This window comes from Halichondria panicea, chromosome 4 (assembly GCF_963675165.1).
Source record: "Halichondria panicea chromosome 4, odHalPani1.1, whole genome shotgun sequence".
Taxonomy (NCBI): Eukaryota; Metazoa; Porifera; class Demospongiae; order Suberitida; family Halichondriidae; genus Halichondria; species Halichondria panicea.
This window is the reverse complement of record NC_087380.1, coordinates 6,975,225-6,994,534: the sequence shown is the minus strand read 5'-3', so window position 1 is coordinate 6,994,534 and position 19,310 is coordinate 6,975,225. Positions and strand designations below refer to the sequence as shown.

General features: G+C 42.0%; 4 protein-coding genes across 7 annotated transcripts in view; 3 read left to right on the top strand and 1 right to left on the bottom strand.

Moving 5' to 3' along the window:
- Positions 1-19,310, top strand: part of LOC135335599 (uncharacterized) — a 106,798-nt gene that overhangs the window by 43,525 nt on the left and 43,963 nt on the right. The gene's annotated exons all lie outside the window — the stretch shown is intronic.
- Positions 2-19,310, bottom strand: part of LOC135335609 (uncharacterized) — a 51,759-nt gene continuing 32,450 nt past the window's right edge. The window contains exons 1-5 of one of the 3 annotated variants that reach the window (XR_010394546.1): positions 15,297-15,433; positions 14,184-14,825; positions 13,768-13,832; positions 529-625; positions 2-119 (exon numbers count right to left, since the gene is read on the bottom strand). The gene's annotated coding sequence lies outside the window, so the exon portion shown is untranslated. Of the gene's footprint in view, positions 120-528; positions 626-918; positions 987-13,023; positions 13,041-13,767; positions 13,833-14,183; positions 14,826-15,296; positions 15,434-19,310 lie in introns of those variants that run through there. The other 2 variants (XM_064531165.1, XM_064531166.1) reach the window with 2 other exon arrangements.
- LOC135335601 (uncharacterized) lies at positions 1,363-10,534 on the top strand. Of its 2 annotated transcripts, none has more exons than XM_064531144.1 (10): positions 1,363-1,515; positions 1,862-1,941; positions 2,128-2,219; positions 2,321-2,423; positions 2,642-2,705; positions 2,889-2,989; positions 3,342-3,549; positions 4,150-4,250; positions 7,657-7,870; positions 8,898-10,534. In XM_064531144.1, the coding sequence occupies exons 1-10, from the start codon at positions 1,428-1,430 to the stop codon at positions 10,532-10,534; spliced, it is 2,688 nt and encodes an 895-aa protein (XP_064387214.1). In that variant the 5' UTR covers positions 1,363-1,427. The 2 variants fall into 2 exon arrangements, with proteins under 2 accessions (XP_064387214.1, XP_064387213.1); XM_064531143.1 differs by having other exon boundaries at positions 1,862-1,953.
- LOC135335604 (uncharacterized) lies at positions 10,643-12,807 on the top strand. Its single transcript, XM_064531147.1, has 4 exons — positions 10,643-11,614; positions 11,749-11,974; positions 12,254-12,375; positions 12,586-12,807. Exons 1-4 carry the CDS (start codon positions 10,643-10,645, stop codon positions 12,760-12,762), a joined length of 1,497 nt encoding a protein of 498 aa, XP_064387217.1. The 3' UTR covers positions 12,763-12,807.

Below are 19,310 nucleotides of genomic sequence, written 5' to 3'. Positions count from 1 at the left end.
CAGAGAACTTTCAATGACGACATAATAAATAAATGTGAATTATAAAGTCATATCGTATATAGGGTCCATATAATAATGGTAGTGTTTGATGATGGTGAACTTGTAATAACAGTGCCATCCTGTAGAAACGAGAAAGGGAAAGTGAAGCGTAGGCAAAATACACATTATCATTGGTCTACAATGCTAGTGCATGTGTATTTAGTAGCACGCACGCACGCACCCACACACACACACCCCCCCACACCACACACACACACACACACACACACACACACACACACACACCCCCACAATAAATGCTGCTACACATTGTACAGTGCACTAACTCTAAAGGTGCAGAGCTGATTAGAGTGATAAGGAATGCACATTGGTACATGCAGGTTCTATAATGCTACAACGCTACAACGGCTAGTACATGATGTTAATTATTGTCCCCTGTATCCACTAACTCAGTGTCTGGCTGAAAGGCTCATTGACATAATCACCTGATGCAGCTACGTACCCTCAGTACATGTTAGCTCCACCCACCTGATCGGCACTGATCTGCTCCACTGTGCATGACACTGTCATCCTACTGTAGCAGTAGTCCTCGCTTTTGGAACCCAGAGTGTCTCTCACGGCAACCCTGAGTGGGAGAATAACATTTGACAGCAATAATAACATTATTACCAGCAGGGCCAAACGTTCTTACTTGTGCCTAACCTGAGTCAGCTAGTCAACAGTCTATTTTACAATTATAGAGCTCAACGGGGCTTTGCATGCCAATTATAACTTATGCCAATTACTAGTGTCCTCGTGTGAGTGGGAGGTACTGCGCTATTACGTACTGTATTAGTGTGTGCACTGTTTTGGTGCTCAAGTGCACATGTTATAATGGTATATGAAGCTACTAGCACTGGCAGGTCAGAGGGAGCTCACTGTGAAGTTGTAGAGAGTCCAGTACCGTTCGTAGATATACTCATAACTCCACAACTCAATGGCCACTCCTGCAGAGAGAGTAGAGATACAGTCATTCACGATTCACAAGTAGAACCAAGCACACACACGCTCAGGCTTGGAACACACACACGCACGCACGCACACACACACACACACACACACATGCTCAGGCTTGGAACACAAGCTTGGAACACACACACACACACAAGCTCAGGCTTGGAACACACCATATTTAAAATTATGTAGAACCAGTCCAAACTTGTGCACTGTTGGCTCTCACCAACTCTCACATGTCAAATATACAGTAACTTTAATCTGCTAGTACTAAGAACATGTCACTCAAGAAAAGTACATAGACTCTATATGCTAGATTCTATAGTGAAACTGAATGTCTGCATGTGGCCATTGAATTTCTGTAGTAATGCAAGAGCTACGCCCGACCTAGCCCACAGCCCTATACTCAGTACTTCAGTGGACTATACTAGGAGATGACTCTGAGAGTAAAAGAAATAAGTGCAGGCATTGGTTGGGAAGGAAGTCACTTTGACCGTTTCTATGTGGTTGTTTTCTTTGAAGGTATTTAGATCTACTGCATGCTGTATAGCTATAGAGCTAGAGGTCTAGATCTAGCAATGATGCATCCACTGAATTGGAAGCCACGGTGATCCTGCCATGCCATATTAAACTGGTCCCCCATAAACGAACTGTCTATGGCAGAATGCCCTGCTGTAGGCAGTTCCCCCCCCCCCCCCCATTGACTCAAGTTGCCATGATCGGTTAGTTAATATAGTATGTGGGCTGTTTCCTGTACTGTACTGGGGGAGCTATTTATTGTACCGCATATGGTCCAGGGGGGGACCATTTACGTTGTGACAATCACAAATCTCTGAGATTAAGTACATTGACTTGTGTTTCCATGTAGGGAATGAGAGACGGACGACCACAAGGATCACAAGCAAACCGCTAAATGCCCCTACTGGCCATGCTGTGAACTGGAATGATGTGAGCAGTTGTGTGAATTATGTATGAATATTGTCTATAGCTTATAACCTCAAAACTGATGTAATGGCATTTAATAGCGTAGTACTGCATGTGACTATAATGTGTGTACATGTTTAGGTTTACTGTAGTCAAAAGAATTATTATAAGTACTGCATTTGATATTGTCACTCTTCTCTTTAAATACAGGAGTTAGTGTTTCCACTGAAGGAACCCTTGCAGACCAGCGGTACCCAATCACTCAAGCTTAACTTGTACCAACAATTAACAGCGAGAAAGGAGTGAGATTAAATACGAAATGAGAATGTTTCATATTGGTTGTAGTATGTATATAAGTCGTATTAATTATCTAGTTGAACACAATTTACGTATGTGTCTACAGGTTTATCGTCGGCATATTGGATATCTCTCTTGGTCTTCTCAGAAATGGCAGATACCAATCCCCACCACTCTCTTTAAAGAACAAGGAGGGAGAGTCACTGGAGGTGATTCATTCATTATGTCCCACAGTGCATGCATAATGGTGTTGGTATACAATTTAGAGCTGGTCATGCCGATAATAGCATGCTCTTATACTCCTGAGCTGTTCCATCATCATCACCCATTTTAATGCAAATAATTGTGCTGATATATGTACGTACATGATAATGCAATTCTGTTGTAGTCACATGATCTCAAGCACTCATGTATTACCCCCTTCCAGTATACAGTCAGTGTGACAGTGGAGTATGATCCCACTAGCAGTCCTGCCAAGAAGATACATTACGGTACAGCACTACAATAATTTTGTTTGTATGTTGTAGTCTGGAGTTGTCTGCACTATCATTTTTCAATAAGCAATGTTTCATCAATAACTTTCTTCGGAGTAGACATACACATTGTATTGTGTCATAGTTCAATCGTTTACTTACTGGTGTGGATGTCATTGCTTATAATGTGTTTCCATCCAGGGTTCCTCACACTAGGAGAGGTAAGAGCTGCCTTAAGGAGTGCTCATGCTGATTGGTTCGACCTGGGGATTATGTTGGATCTACCATTCGAAACACTAGAGGTGATTGAAGGGCATGCAGTTTCTAGCACTCTCTATGGTTTCATAAACAATTAGTCACAGTCACCTTATTTACAATTTACACAGTATACAGAGAGACTTACAGCACCAGTTATTAACATAATTATTAAGCACTTTATACATGAATTACAATATTCATATACCGGATACCGGTGTTGTAAGACTCTCTGTATTGTGTAAATTAACCACGTGACTAATTTTCCACTATATGACTATCAAAAACAATACTAGATAAAATGTGCAAGTGTCGCATAATTAGAGGGTTGTCTTAATTAATTTTATGTGAACTTACCATTTTGTTACTTATTAACATGAATTTTCACTCTATATACAGGCTATGGAGAAGGACCACCGTACCTCAAGAGATCGCTTCACTGCAATGCTTGAAGTATGGCTTCAGTCCTCACCCAATCCCACCTGGTCTGATCTGGTTAAAGCCCTGAGGTCACCACGCATTGGCCATCATGACATTGCTGATGAGATTGAGGACAAGTACAGCAAGAGTGATGACTTCTCAGTGCAAGAAAGCAAGGACACAGCAGGTGAGTAGCGTGACTAATGGCAGTGACTATAATTATATAGTGGTAATGTTTAATGTGGTAGTAAAACTGGTACACTCATAGAGTGTTATGACTTGTCGAGGTTTGGCTGCCCTATAAGATGCATGCAATTTTGGAGAGACCTCTGAAATACATAATCACTCGGTACTTACCTAGTTGACCGTATACTGTATAGCGGGTATAATATTTCGAGGGTATATATAACCTTTACCGACTATAAGCGTGTATCGCGGATATTCATGTACGAATATCACATGCATGCCAAAGGCTGAAAGTTCATGGTATACTGCAGAGTTGAGTCTGAATCATAGCATGGCCCAATCTGCGAAATCCTTTCAAACGATCTTTCCGCAAAAGTTTGTACCCTCAAATATACCTGCTATACGATAGATGGCAGACAGTGTATCTTCATTTAACAGTTTATTTCTCACTTTAAAGAAAATAATCAATGCATGCTTATCATCGCATCACTTCTTCCCTAATTTGTGTTGGATAGGCACAACACCACCATGTTTAGATTGTGGCTAACCTTGATTTCAAACCACACCTTTTACATTGTCCTCTATTTACATGTGTTTCCAGAGTCCCTCACACTAAGAGAGGCGAGAAATGCCTTGTGGAATGCTCGTGATTATTGGATGAGTCTTGGGATCGCGTTGGAAATACCAATAGAAACACTGATGGTGATTGAAGGGCATGCAGTTTCCTAGCACTCTCTATGGTTTCATGATTAATTAGTCACAGTCACCTTATTTACAATTTACACGGTACTAATTACAACACCGGTACCGTAGAAACTGGATTATAAGCGTATCTTTATTTTAAGCGCATGCTCAACTGCAAGTTTTTTGTACTCAAATTGAAGCGCTTTTCCAATTATGCAAAAGATATTTATTATCTATGAGCTAGCTACAGTGCATCCAGTCTAGAGAGTAGAATACCACAAATGTGTGAGTATAGTTGTAATTAAGACTAAGAAATTGCGCTGATACCATTGTGTAGGTGAATGAATAAGCTACAACATTATTTAAAAATTCATTTAAGTGGAAACGAAGGTGATCGTAGAAAAGTGTATGTAACATCAGTTATCTCCGGAACTAAAGTTATTCTGGAAAAATTTTTCTTAAGCAAAATTTAGACAATAGTACTATTTATTCATACTCCGTGTAATTTTTGGACCTTAGCACATAAAATCTTCTTCAAAACTGAAACACCACTAAAAACTAAGCACTGTGGAGGATGTAAGCAACATCGAACCTTTCGTAAGAGCCAAACTATCTATATAGATGTTGTGACAAAGTTTAAAACCTTAGCCGGAAACTGTTGGCCTTTTCTCTCCCTAACCGATTACCCACTATGACAATTATAATATTGTTTACTGTAATCACCACAAACCCACCACCTTATGTTGTCATGGAAACATTTTTGGATATGTTGTAGCTTATTTACAATGGTATATCAGCAGATTTTCTTCCAATCATAAGATATTTACATTTATAATACCCACACATTTGTGGTATTCTATATACTCTCTAGACTGGGTGCACTGTAACTTGTCCAGTGCATGATAGCTATATAGTAGCCTCGATCCCAGCCCCTCTCAGGGTTTCATCTAGTGGGGGGGGGGCGGGGGGGAAGCTTCCCCCCAGAATGCTCAGCTTCCCCCCCAAAAGAAAGGGGAAAATAGGGGGGAGGGAGGGGGGAGAGAGAGAGGAAAAGAGAGGGGGAGGGAGAGAGAGAGGGGTACTATACCCAACATTATCTAGACACAGTCCTTTGCCGCTACATGTAGCTGATGATTGGTCATCACCTAGTCTTACCACAAATCTATCCATTTGCTTTTGTATTATAATTAGTACATGTGCATAGTTCTATAGATACGGTCCACAATTTCAAACCAGCATACCTGGAGTTGCCTGTCAATGCACATTGCCAGGAATACATTGCTAATAGGCACCAACAAAAACAATATAGGGGGTGTGGTGACCAGAAGTGGGCGTGGCCTCAAAATGTTTGCCCTAGCGCGCGGTTCCTTTTTTAACTTCCCCCCCAAACTTAAAATCCTGGATAAAACCCTGCCTCTCACTAGAGGGCCTGGTAACCACCGTTTGCGCGTGGGTGGGTTTAACCCTTTCCCCGTTGAAGCCGTCATATGACGGCCACTCTAGTGGTAATTTTCAAAAATTTGCTGTGTACGCTGTGTTGGAGCTATGCGCACACTGTAGGTACCAGCACATGCGCATTGAGCTGCTCTTTCACATGGTATCTTTAATATGCTGCCTTGAGGTACGCTTGGTACAATAATGTCGAAAGAAAAGTGACCGTTTGATAATGTTTCAAGATCTTCGTAGTACAACCTCAGTGAGGTTCTAGAGCAGCTACACAGTGAGAATGTCAATGCTTATGGCCTTATTGAGTGAGAGGATAGTGACTGGGATCATAGCTAGATAAGAAGCTACCTCAAGCTAAAGAATATCGAGCCTGAAGGCCTGAGGAAGAAGCTCTTGCGATTGATAAACTTCTTGGATCTGGTAAGTCTAGAGTAGCATATGTAGTCTTGTAGGCTTCAGTATAACTGTATTTAGGCTAGTTAGTACAGCAGTGGACATCATGAGCCACCATTGAACTTGTAAACCTGTGTGTAGGTGAAGAAAACATTTCCCGGGAAAATGGCGTCTGCTGGTACGACCTTACAGAGAACTTTATGCAGATCTTGATTGAACCATGTCACCGTGAGAACATTGAGAACACTTATTTAGTGTCTTTAGCCACTTTGTGCCCTCATACAATATTATTTGTGTACATAATTGCGAATGTTTGTAAACAATTGCTAATTAGTGGGGGTGGTCAGTTGCTAGGTAACGAAGATGGTGTCAAGATACCTCTGGGGTCTGCGCTACCTGTAGGAAATAGTTACAAGTCATTTCAATGTATGGTTCATGATATATGAATTTTTAAAGAAAATTGTTATTTATTCTGTATTTTCTTGTTTTAATTAAAACGGGGAAAGGGTTAATAGTAATTTATCTTTTGTACTATGGTCACCCACGTGGTTGATTAAACTATTAGTGTCAAGAGAGAGAAATCGCCATCACAACTCTAGGCTCATACGAGGAGCACTGATCTCACTCAAATGGCATCAAACAAGCGTCTGGAAGCAAGTAGACTTGCCAGAGCCGGTAGGTACTGACAGAAAAACGCCCACCACTCTACCACAGTACAAAAGAAGTGACTTTTCAACACTGGAGAGAGCTTGAGCAAGAGCAGAACAGAAGTACAAGCCATCACAACAAAACTACTCACTAGTCTAGGTCATAAATGTTGTAAGTAGCTGTGTTATTTTGCTGATTTGTGCAATGACATCATTGTAAATATACAGTAATTTACTAAGATATCTCGACCCCCAAGATTCTTGGGGGGCAATTAACGCATGCGCAGACAGTGTATACCGGGCCGTCTTTCTCAATTGAGAGCGGCCTGGAATCGAGGCTAGCTATATAGCTGCATGGATATCCATCTGGAAGGACTCTCCGGGCACGCTGAAACAATGCGAGACATATATGAGGTGGACTTGGACTTTTTTGTCCAGTTATCGGTAAATATAAATGTTGTAAAATGAACTGTAACATAATTTATAGATCCAGTGAGTTTGGGTACGTGCTTGCTCATTTTCTAGCCAGTTGCGAGTCACCTTTCATCACAGAGACATCCGGTTACTGCATGGGTGGGGCTCGAAAATTACTGCATTATGCGCATTCTCGAATATAATCGTTTATAGAGCTCTGCTATTGACCCCCTGGGCGCATGCGCTAATAATCCAGTTTCTACGGTACATATATATACCGGTGTTTAAGACTCTGCATGTATCGTGTAAATTGTAAATAAGGTGACCGTGGCCAATTGCTAGACTATGAATATAATTATATACGCACAAACAATAATAATGATGCTAAAGTATAAAGATGAATTGTCCAAGCATCGCATATTTTTTAAACTATATACCCAACGGAAAAATTGTACAGTTGCTTAACATGTCTAACATTAACGAATAATTATGAATTTTCACTATTATTTAAATAATATATACAGGCTATTCAGAAGAACAACGTACACGGTATCACAGGAGATCGCTTCACTAAACTACTTGAAGTGTGGCTTCAGTCCTCACTCAACCCCACCTGGTCTGATCTGGTTAAAGCCCTGAGGTCATCAATCATTGGCCGTCCTGACATTGCTGATGAGATTGAGGACAAGTACATCAAGAGTGATGACTTCTCAGTGCAGAAAAGCAAGGACACAGCAGGTGAGTAGCGTGACTAATGGCAGTGACTATAATTATAGTGGTAATGTTTAATGCGGTAAGTTGTCTGTATAGTGGGAATAATTATTTCGAGGGTATACATTTTACCGGTTTTTGCTGATTAAGCATGTATTGCGAATATTTTTACCGACGCATATTTACTATCGCGTGCAGCAATGTGCCAAAGACTGACAGTCCCCAAAAAATTAAATCTGCGAATTAAATCTATTCTAACGTTCTTTCCACGCAAATTTATACCCTTGAAATATACCCGCTATACAGATATTTATGCATGTGCAGTGTTAAAGTTTCTTTCTCACTTCGAAGAACATAATTTTATTGCTTATGCCCTAATTTGTGTGTATATGTATCGGATTACCCAAAACTTCCAATGAAAACTATTTTGACAGTATATATGCAATATACACTCTACTTGTATGTCTTTTTTCTCCTCAGATGGTTGTTATGCCTCGGTGCGCATTCGCAAGCGAGGTATACAGTAGTGTTTTTGTGTGTGTGTCTGTGCGTGTAGACTGCTACAGCTGCTCAAGGATGAATTAAGAGTTTCTATAGGCTTCTAATAACGTTTTCTTGGATTTTAATTCAAAGATTTGCAAAAATAATAATGCTTCGTTCTCGAGTTATGCCTACTTTTGCTTACTTAGAATGCCATTGCAGCCTTTTCAGAAGAGTGCGTAGCAAAACTTGTCCATGAAGTGTTGCTACTCTACTTAGTAGTTAGCTCTGCACTATAAAAGTTAAGAACGCTATAGTTATTGATAGCTGCAAGGCTCTGCTGATGCAGCCATTCATTTTTAACAACAATCATGGTCGATCATTACCCACTCGTTGAGTTTCCCTGTGATTCTGTATGCAGCAAAATTTATAAAAATGTTTATCATGATAATTATAATGTGTGTATATAATGCTATAATAGCTAGTAGCTTTATGTTATGTAGCTTTGACACCTCCACCGAGGCATCAGCACCAGCGGTGTTTTCATTAATAAATCACTTACCTACATTTCCAGCCTCTGTTGAAGAGCAGTTGAAATACTTACACAAGTTGAACGAGTTGCTGACAGACACAGAGAACACCATCAACCTCCGCTACCTCAAACTGTACCTAATTGGCCTTTCAGGGCTCGGCAAAACCACCTTCCGAAAACGTCTGCTAGGTCACCTACTTAACCTGGCATCAATCCCACCACAAGACAGAGAACGCTGCAGTACTCTTCTTGCTGAGTGTAATCAAGTCCTGGCTGTGTCAAGTGACTCCAAATTGATTCTCAAATCCTCTACAGATATTGAAAATGAAGCACAACTGATTTTCGCTTACATGATTGGCCTTCAGCAAGTTGTAAAAGCCGCCATTTCCAAAACTGTAGTCGAATCTGCGGCTGATGCAACGAATAATTCCATTAATGATTTAAGGCTAAAAGAAGATTCGGATACTCCTCCCACAGATGAAGTGGATTCAAGCAAAGAGCAAGGAAGCAAACAACCCAAATCACAGGCTCTAGAAACCAATGTTGCCACAAACGAAGCTCAGCCCGCAGAGGCAAGCACAAAGCAAGTTCCCCAGGAAGGAGCAAGCAAGCCAGCCAAACCAAAGGCTCCAGAAACGAAGGTCGACAAGATCATTGAAAACCTTCGAGATATTGTCAAGCGCGGCAATTACATGGAACAGTTGGTGGGCAAAGCTTTGCTCAACATCATCGACATAGGTGGACAGCCTGCCTTTTTAGAGATGCTTCCATTTTTGAGCAAAGGCCCAGGGATGTTTCTCGCTTTCTTCCCTCTCGATAAAGATCTCGACGAGCTTTATGAAGTTTCCTACGAACGTGACCAAGACAAAATCACACCGTACCAAGCAAAGTATACGATTCGAGAGACCCTCTCCCAAATTCTTTCAGCCATCAGCCATCACGTCACAGTTGATTTGGATTTGGATTCCGAGATTGCCGATAAAGTTGAACATTTCCGAGATCTTCAAGCTGTCGTGAGTCTAGTGGGCACTTACCAAGACAAGTTGGAAATTCAAGCCAAGGCAGAAGTCATTCAGTCAAAGCTCAAGGGGGATTACCCCAGTCTTGACCCCAACACCCTGGGCGCTGCAATACAGCTGATTCTGGAGGTGCAGCAAGAAAGTGAAAATGAGCAGAAGGTGGAGGAGATATTTTCCAAACTAGAGGCAGAGGTTGGCAAGCAACTTGAATTGGACTCGTTTTCAAAAGACCTGGTGGAACATGTGGAGCAAAAAGCAAAAGTGAAGGCTACCACTGAAAAACAGCAGAAACCAACCACACCACGAGAGGATACCGAATTGCGAAGCAAAGTGGAAGTCCTCGAGAAAACTCTACCTACTGAAGTCAAAAACAGATTGAAACCGAGCGCACCCAACGCTGTTCAACTTTTGCTCCAGTTGAAGCAATGTAACGAAACCCTCTCCAAGCTAGCAAGTGCTGTTGTCCAACAGTTGAGCACAGATTCTACCATTCAAGCCGAAACTGAAAAGCGTTTGAAGACAAAACTCCAAGAGAAACACGAAGCCTTATGCACCATTACCTCACATTTTGACGACATCATCAACCACCCAGATGACAGTCACTTCTTTTCTGTGGACAACTTCAGTGGCAAAGATGCTGACATTGATCCGATTCGTTAACACCTTCAAACAGTGTTTGACTTGTTTTTTGAAGATGCCAATCTCCCGATTCGCCCTGTACAGCTCCTTTTTGGGGTCATTCTGAGAAAAGAATTTGAAATTGCAACGATGGAAGAGTGTATTCAGATCGGCAAAGCATTGAAGATGGATGAAGAGGAGGTGAAGTTCACCATTTGGTATTTGCACAAGTGTGTGGGGGCCCTTCTCTACTACCCTGACATCAAGGACAAGGAGTCTTACTTCAAAAACCGTGTCATCTGCAGTCCCAATGTTGTCTTCAACAGCATCAGTCTCCTGATTGTCGAATCTCTTCTATCTCTACACTCATGTGATTGGTCGTCTCAATTCACCGCTGCCGATATCAAGAAGTGGCAAGAACTTGGGCAATTCTCGATTACTATGATTAAACGCTGCTGCTCCAAGTCAAACAAGGCAAAAGTGAAGGAAGGTGATTTGATCCCAGTCGACAAACTTGTGAAGTTGCTTGAGCATGTCAGTCTCCTTGCACCCATAGTTGGTAAAGGTCGCCGAGAGCCAGTCTACTTCATGCCAGCTATCCTCGAATGTGCCTCAAAGGATGAGCTTTCAAATGCTCCAGCCATCGACTCCAACACGTCCTCTCCAATCAAGATCACCTTCAAGTCTGGCTATGTGCCCATTGGTGTCTTCTGTGCCATGATCAGCAAATTGGTTTCCGAGGGACAAAATGACATTTTGGGGATGGAATGGAATCTGCAAGAATCTCGTGTCATGAGAAATCTAGTTTCTTTCAATGTCGATAGCGCCAAACACCACATCACACTGGTAGCCCACGCCGACTGTTACGAGACTCGAATCACCAGAAAAGATGATTGTGACATGCATGATCTCTGCTCCTATGTGCTGACTACCGTCCTGTATGTGATGAGTGGAATTAGCAAGAAAATCGAGCCGATTATTGCATTCGATTGTCAGTGCCCAAAGCATCAAAACGCTGAAGAAACGAGTTTGTGCAAGTTGATGGAGGGTCGCAGTCCTTTCTTTCAGTGTGGGGATGATTGTGTTTCTCTGCCACCACATCAGGAATGTTGGTTTGCAAAGGTATGATTAATTACAATTATGATCGAACATTATTTTTGCATATGTAGCATGAAAAAAGTTCTTTTACGTCATGTGGGTTATAGGGTTATATACATATTCAATGTGTTGTGAATCAGATCATTTCCCACATGCAGGAAGTTAAATTGAATGAGGCAGCTGTTCTGAAAGCTCTGCCATTTGCTGACCCAGCTGACCTCTCCTTCAAGTGGACCAGGAAAGGCAATAAGGTGGCGGGTGGATCAGATAACGAGCTCACTGTGGATAAAGTGACGAGGGATCATTGCGATGGGTTCTACACTTGTGAAGTATCCAAGAACAAGCAGCTCTCTTTTAAAGTGCACCACTGCTTGAGAAGTATCAGTAAGTATTGATAATGGCTGTCATGATTCTAGTAGTATTCTATAGATGTACGGTATATGCAAATTTAGTGTGTATAATAATTAGAAGATAAGTCACATTTGACAACAGTGAGTTAATGTGCCTATTTCACCTCAATTATTTACAAGATACGTACGTACATTATACCTATAGCCACGTCTGTTTTGACAACAGTACACTGTATAAGTATTCCTTACATGTTCTGGCTGTTGCATTTTGCTACTTGTTTTTCATTACCAAACCAAGTTCCCCTTTGTCCAGGTGAGGCCACAGCTACAGGTGGTGACATATCTCTCAAGACTGTCAAAGATGCTACTTGGGATGCTCGTGCAAAGTGGTACCACCTGGCCATTAACTTGGATGTGGACTATGGAACTATTGATGTAAGTATTGCATGCATGCTTGGGTTGTGTGAAGTATATTATCCAAATCAACTGTATTAAATTTAGTATAGTCTGTCTTAGTGAATTGATCAGGGGGGGTCTGTAATTACCTAACATGCAGCCATTATAACTAATAATTATAGCTAATTGCTCTCTATATAGTATCAACCCTATATAGTATCTTCTATATATACCTCGTTGTTTATGCAGAGTATCAGAGAGACTAACTACAATAACACGGAGAAGTGTTTTGTTGCAATGCTGGAGGCGTGGTTCAAGAAGGGATCTCCGAGCTGGTCGGTCATGGTGGAGGCTTTGAGAGGCCGTGGGGTGGAGGGAGGGACCCTAGCCAACAATATCGAGAGAACATTTATGAACACTTACTAGTTAGCGAACAAACTTCCACAATAATTATAAACTTGTCCAATTAGTTATTTTTATTTTGTTGATTGTCATCATCATCATACATGCATGCATGTATAATTATAATAATTATATTTTTATATGCAAGGGTAGGTCGTACTCATCATACAACACTGGATTCGAGAACTTTTTGATGAACAGAGAACTTTCAATGATGACATAATAAATGAGAATTATAGTAGGGTCCATGCATGGTTTAGTGTTTGGTGATATAATAGTGAACTTGTAATAACAGTGCCATCCTGTAGAAACGAGAAAGAGAAAGTGAAGTGTATAATTATATAGGCAAAATACACATTATCATTGGTCTACAATGCTAGTGTATGTGTATTTAGTAGCACGCACGCATGCACACACACGCACACGCACACGCACACGCACACGCACACGCACACGCACACACACACACACCCACACCCACACACAATAAATGCTGCTACATATTGTACAGTGCACTAACTCTGAAGGGGCAGAGCTGAATAGTGATAAGGAATGCACATTGGTACATGCAGGTTCTATAATGCTACAACGCTACAACGGCTAGTACATGATGTTAATTATTGTCCCCTGTACCCACTAACTCAGTGTCTGGCTGAAAGGCTCATTGACATTATCACCTGATGCAGCCACGTACCCTCAGTACATGTTAGCTCCACCCACCTGATCGGCACTGATCTGCTCCACTGTGCATGACACTGTAATCCTATTGTAGCCGTAGTCCTCACTTTGGAACCCAGAGTGTCTCTCACGGCAACCCTGAGTGGGAGAATATAACATTTGACAGCAATAATAACATTATTACCAGCAGGGCCAAACGTTCTTACTTGTGCCTAGCCTGAGTCAGCTAGTCAACAGTCTATTGTACAAAATATTATTATAGAGCTCAACTTTGCATGCCAATTATAACTTATGACAATTGCTAGTGTCCTCATCTCTATTGGAGCTGCATGGACTCTACGGTCAACTCACGGCTGATCCTGACACAATGTGAATGGGTGCCTTTGGGTCAGTGTGTCCAGGGAGCCATTGTACACCTGTGGTAAAGAGTGCAGTGGGTACAGTGGGTTGCTATAGACACATAAAAGCATGTGTAAGGCAGTGGGTAGAGAGCACTAGAGACTGTGTGGGAGGACAATTGAAGAAAGGATGCAACATTAATTGTGCATGTGAGTGGGCGGTAAATGTACTGCGATATTACTGTGTGTACTGTAAAAGGTCAACAGTACATGGATGGGTGGATAGGCATTAATTTAGTTCGATCCATCAAACATATTCAACCATCAATTTTAAATCCTCTGAACAATGCAAGTTGCATACCATGTCCCCTGCTTTAAGTTGAAATTAAAAGCGCTTGCCCATGTTATTGTAGGTGTATCTGTACTGACCATTGTATTGTTGCAGTACACAGCATACTGAATGTGCTTCTTCCAGTACTCCTCATCAGTTATGAAGTCTTGAAAATGTTCTTGGTTATCAAAAATACATACAATCGCTTCACTACTCCTACCAAGAGGTGTTAACGCATTAATGGAAACAGATACATTCGAGTTTTAAGAAAAATACTGTTTCTAGTAGATACCCAATGACCGAGTGAAGTTTGTGTAGCCATACCGCGAATCATTGACAGTTTCCCGATGCTTATGGACATCTTCACATTTTCTGCTATAGAGTCAAAGTTCCTGCACGGTGGAGTCATCTTGAGTCGAGCTAATTTCTTGTGCAAATAAATCCGAGTGACAAGAAGTGCCAATGTTGAGGGAAAACAGAATAGTACCATGACTGAAGATATCCTCTAGTGGAGTAGTCCCTACATGGAGCTATGACAACAGGAACAACAACACAGGCAACGATGATCAAGAATCCAACAATAGTGCAAAATTAACATGTTGTAAACAATCGGGGATGTGATTTGAGTTGATTTTGGAGCCTCTGAAACACAGACAAGTGTGGCGTCGGACGTTGAAGCAATCCAGTACGATTAGAAGGTTGGCAGATAGGCACACCATTATCTTCCTCAGTGCACTGACCTTGTGGATTATGCAATAAGAGTATTGAAATGCAAATACTACACATAATTAAATGCGGCCACTCATTACGATAAGGTATTAGGGACCTGTGTTAAGTACACAATATAATACCATAAAGGTATGACAAACAGAGACCTTACGGAAATGACACTCTTTTGACTAATAGTGATTTTATAATTATTATACATAAGTTCGTATGATTATAGCCCTCCTATTCTAATTACCTAGCTAGCAGAAGTCTACACGTCGGCTTCTGCTATCAGATCATAATTATTATTAACTCATAAAAAAATTGCACGTTCATAGATCTATGAGCGCGCATGCAGTACACATCTAACTACCAGTGGAGTAGGAACAGGGGGAACAGGGGGCCAACTTCAGAGCAAGACATGAATGAGCATAACATATATTTTTAGAGGGATATCGTATATCCAGTAGAATCCCACCGTAAAAAAAGATGCACTGACTTACCCTCTATTCCAACACCTGTACGACGCTCTGAGTTGGAATCCCGTCGCCCTGGACTCATGGATGAGATGGCTAGTTTGTGGTGTCTTTGATAGGTAAGTACGAGGGGCCTGGATTCGAGGCTATCTATGGATCTACCATAATTATAGAAGGTATCTTTTTGGTAGCTGATTCTGGGACTTTCCCAGGGAAACCCCCTTGCATCATTGGTTTCCAAGCAGAAGAGCCTCAGAGGTAGGAGGTAGACGGGCACGCCCATCTACCTCAGAGGATCGAAAGCACTGTCACGAAAATTTTGGTCCGCCGATAATTTCAGTCCCCGGACTGAAATTTTCGGTCCCCCGGACCAATTTTAGCTGATAATGTTGGTCCGCCCTCGAAAAAAGTAGTCCTGAGCTGCGCAATGAGTTGCCTGTTCCACGTGGCTACAATGCATGCATGCACAGCTTTTGATGCAGCTGAAAAGTTTGTTCTTATGGAGCTTGAGCTACACACAGGGGAGGAAGAGCTGATAGAAGAGGTATTCCACTATGTCACCACCAAGGAGTACCCTGATGACTGTAAAGAGGGAAGAAAAAGGGTCATCAGAAGAAAGGCCAAGCAGTTTGTAGTGAACAATGGTGACTTGATGTACAAACACAAGAGAAAGGACAGAGTGAGTTGGTGTATCTGTAATGTAGTTGAAATTACAATCATTACAGGAGTGGCCATCTCTAGGTATATATAACGCGTCATCTATGTTCGATTCTCAGTCTGGTATTATAGCTCCTATATAATTATTATTGCCTTCTCGATATTTTAGGATGATGTGTTGATCCGATACATTATCAACCAAAGAGAGAGAAAGAAAATACTGTTCGCTTGCCATGTTGATGAAACATCTGGACATATGGGGGTGACTCGCACACTTGCCCGAATTAAGGAGCGTTACATGTGGCATGGCATGGTAAAGGACGTGAAAGAAATGGTTAGTAGATTTGCTTATATCTGTCCTTGTATTTTAGTGCACATAATAGTCAAATTCAATACCTATAATTATTGGGATGTCAACTTGGTTCTGTATTATTGTTACACCTACATGTATACAAAGTCTCAAACAGGAACACCTTCCCTCAATATTTATGTGTTTATTTTATAGGTGTCTACTTGTGACATTTGCCAGCGAGTTAATCGAAAGCTAACTACTGGCAGGCCCGAACTTCACCCCATCCGTGTGCAGTTTCCTTGGTACATGCTAGGAATTGATTTTGTTGGTCCTCTCTCTCCAACTGCTAACGATGGTTCCCGCTACATCTTAACCATGAGCGATGACTTTACCAAGTGGGTAGAAGCTATTCCTACACCTGACAAGAGTGCATCATCAGTAGCAACATCATTGTTCAAGGTATAAATTATGTATGAATGCCACACACATACACAATGCACCCACTGCATGCACGCACACATGGGCAATAAATAATGATCACACACTTTTCCTTCTCAGGTATTTATGAGAATGGGTCTGCCTCGGGTAATTCTCTCAGATCAAGGACGTGAATTCAACAATGATTTAGACACTAGTCTCTGTTCTCTCCTGGGGATCCAGCGTCGCCTTACAACTCCTTACCACCCTCAGGTATGCACTACAGTTTTAAAACTATTATTATATCGCACTTGTACTCGGAGGATATACACATAATCATATTCTCCGCTATATCATGGTTATATACCCCTTGGCTATGCCTCGAAGTAATCACGGTATAGCGGAGGATATATAGGTGCATATCCTCCTGGTATATCCTATACTTAAAATGTATTTTCAACTATAATATTATTTTCTAGACTAACGGCTTGGACGAGCGTTTCAATCAGACATTGCAAAACATGCTAGTGAAGTTTGTGTCCAACAAGCGTGAAGACTGGAGTAGCTACCTGGACACATGTGTTTTCGCATACAATACCTCTCGTCATAATTCAACGAAGTTTACTCCTTTTGAACTCATGTTCAATCGTCAAGCTACTCTTCCCATTGATGTAGAAGTCTCAAGCATTTCTCCTGACCAAGCTGCTTGCGAGTATCAGCAGCAAATGCCCAATCTGGATGTTACACGTACTCGTGAACACAATCATGTACGACTGAGCCAAGCAAAAACCAATATTCTTGCCGCCCAAAAGAAACAGAAGGAACTGTATGATAAGAAACATGCACAGCCTGAGAGATATATGGTTGGTCAATTAGTCCTGAAACTAAATCATACTCGCAAAAAGACAAAAGGTGGGAAGCTGAAGAAGAGGTACACTGGCCCTTACAAAATCATCTCTGTTAAACCACGAGGTGCATATGAGATAAGCGATAGATCAAAGACAGTACTAGTGTCAGGACCCCATCTCAAGCCGTACAATGATCCACCTACTTGCGATTCTGGATTAATGGACTCTGCTCACTCTCCTCCTGAGGACTCTGCTCACATGACCTCTGCTCACCTGGAATCCCCTCTTGAAGGCTCCGCTCACACAACCTCCGCTCACCTGGAATCTCCTCTTGAGGACTCTGCTCTCCTGGAATCCCCTCTTGAGGACTCCGCTCACCTGGAATCTGCTCGTTTGGACTTTGCTGAATTACACCCCCCTCATGATGAGGACTCCCCTAAGGTGGACTTCGCTCAATTGGACAATACTTGTCTGGACTCTCATCATGATTTCGCTCATTTGAACATTGCTCAATTACACCCCCATGATGACTCTATCCGTCCCACTAATCAGTCCCAAGATTGTTTGTCACCAATAGCACACAATGGTACAAGTGGCTTGTTTCAGTCAGATGAACCATCATTCTCATTTATTGATCAGGATGAAAAATTGCTACCGTCACCACCGCTATCTCTTAGCCAAATGATATCCAAAACACCGCAACCTCAGTTTTGCAGCACACCCAAACAACCCAAATCTCAAACTCCAACAGTTCAGGGTGAAATCAAGAAGAGACGTATTCTCTCTCTGGCAACTTCTCGTCTGTCCTCTCGTGTCACACCCCTGAAATTGATTCAGACCCCTTCCTTGAAATCAAGTGAGACCCCCCGTGTCGCACCCCTGAAGACCCCTCGTGTCACACCCCTGAAATCGATTCAGACTCCTCGTGTGAAATCGATTAAGACCCCAAGCTTGAAGACCCCTCCTTTGAAATCAAGTGAGGCCCCTCGTGTGAAATCGATTCAAACCCCTCGTGGCGCACCCCTGAAATTGATTAAGACCCCTTGCATCACACCCTCCTTCAAGCCGACTCATCAGAAGAGGATGTTTAATCGTAGGCAGGCCAAAATACCTCAAGCAGTCATTGAGCGATCAAAGAAGAACGTCATTGATGTGGATACGTGTACACCAAAAGCCACTAAAATCCTGTATTGGATACCTGAGCTTCGTCTAACTGTCTATGACAGGGAAGTTCTACTAAATCCACTTGGATGGTTGACAGACAATCTGATAAACGCAGCACAACAGCTTCTCAAAAGAGCGTTTCCAGCAGTTCCTGGCTTGCAGGATGTTATCAAAGGTATTGTCTTCTCATACGAGGTTGAAAGTGGGGAGTTCGTACAGGTCGTAAACAATCACCATGGCCATTGGCTCACAGTCTCTACTATCGGCACTCTTCACCCAGTGGTTAACGTGTATGACAGTATGTATCGTTCTGTTAGCACGGGAGTCAAAGCTCAGATTGCAACTTTGTTGCATACGGAGGCGAAAGAAATCACTCTAAACTTCATGAACGTGCACATTCAGGCAGGAGGATGTGACTGTGGCTATAGCCAATGCAACAGCTCTTGCTCTTGGCCACTCACCTGGAAGCTTCCAGTACAATCAACATAAAATGAGGCAGCACTTGTTTTCTTGCTTTCAAAAGCAACAAATACTACCTTTTCCATTTCCAAGTATCGTCGTGCTCCTGACTCAATTGTGTCAATCGATACATACCCCGTGTACTGCCTATGCAGAATGCCAGAGATGGCAACTATGGAAAACTGGGTGGAATGCAGCACATGC

Bases quoted from the DNA above. Each gene is read 5' to 3' on its own strand.
- LOC135335601 (XM_064531143.1), top strand. From the start codon at position 1,428: ATGACTCTGAGAGTAAAAGAAATAAGTGCAGGCATTGGTTGGGAAGGA. The intron at 1,954-2,127 runs GTGAATTATGTA...CTTTAAATACAG, and splicing joins GGAATGATGTGAGCAGTTGT to GAGTTAGTGTTTCCACTGAA. The intron at 2,990-3,341 runs GTGATTGAAGGG...CTCTATATACAG, and splicing joins TACCATTCGAAACACTAGAG to GCTATGGAGAAGGACCACCG.
- LOC135335604 (XM_064531147.1), top strand. From the start codon at position 10,643: ATGGAAGAGTGTATTCAGATCGGCAAAGCATTGAAGATGGATGAAGAG. The intron at 11,615-11,748 runs GTATGATTAATT...TCCCACATGCAG, and splicing joins AGGAATGTTGGTTTGCAAAG to GAAGTTAAATTGAATGAGGC. The intron at 12,376-12,585 runs GTAAGTATTGCA...TTGTTTATGCAG, and splicing joins TGGACTATGGAACTATTGAT to AGTATCAGAGAGACTAACTA.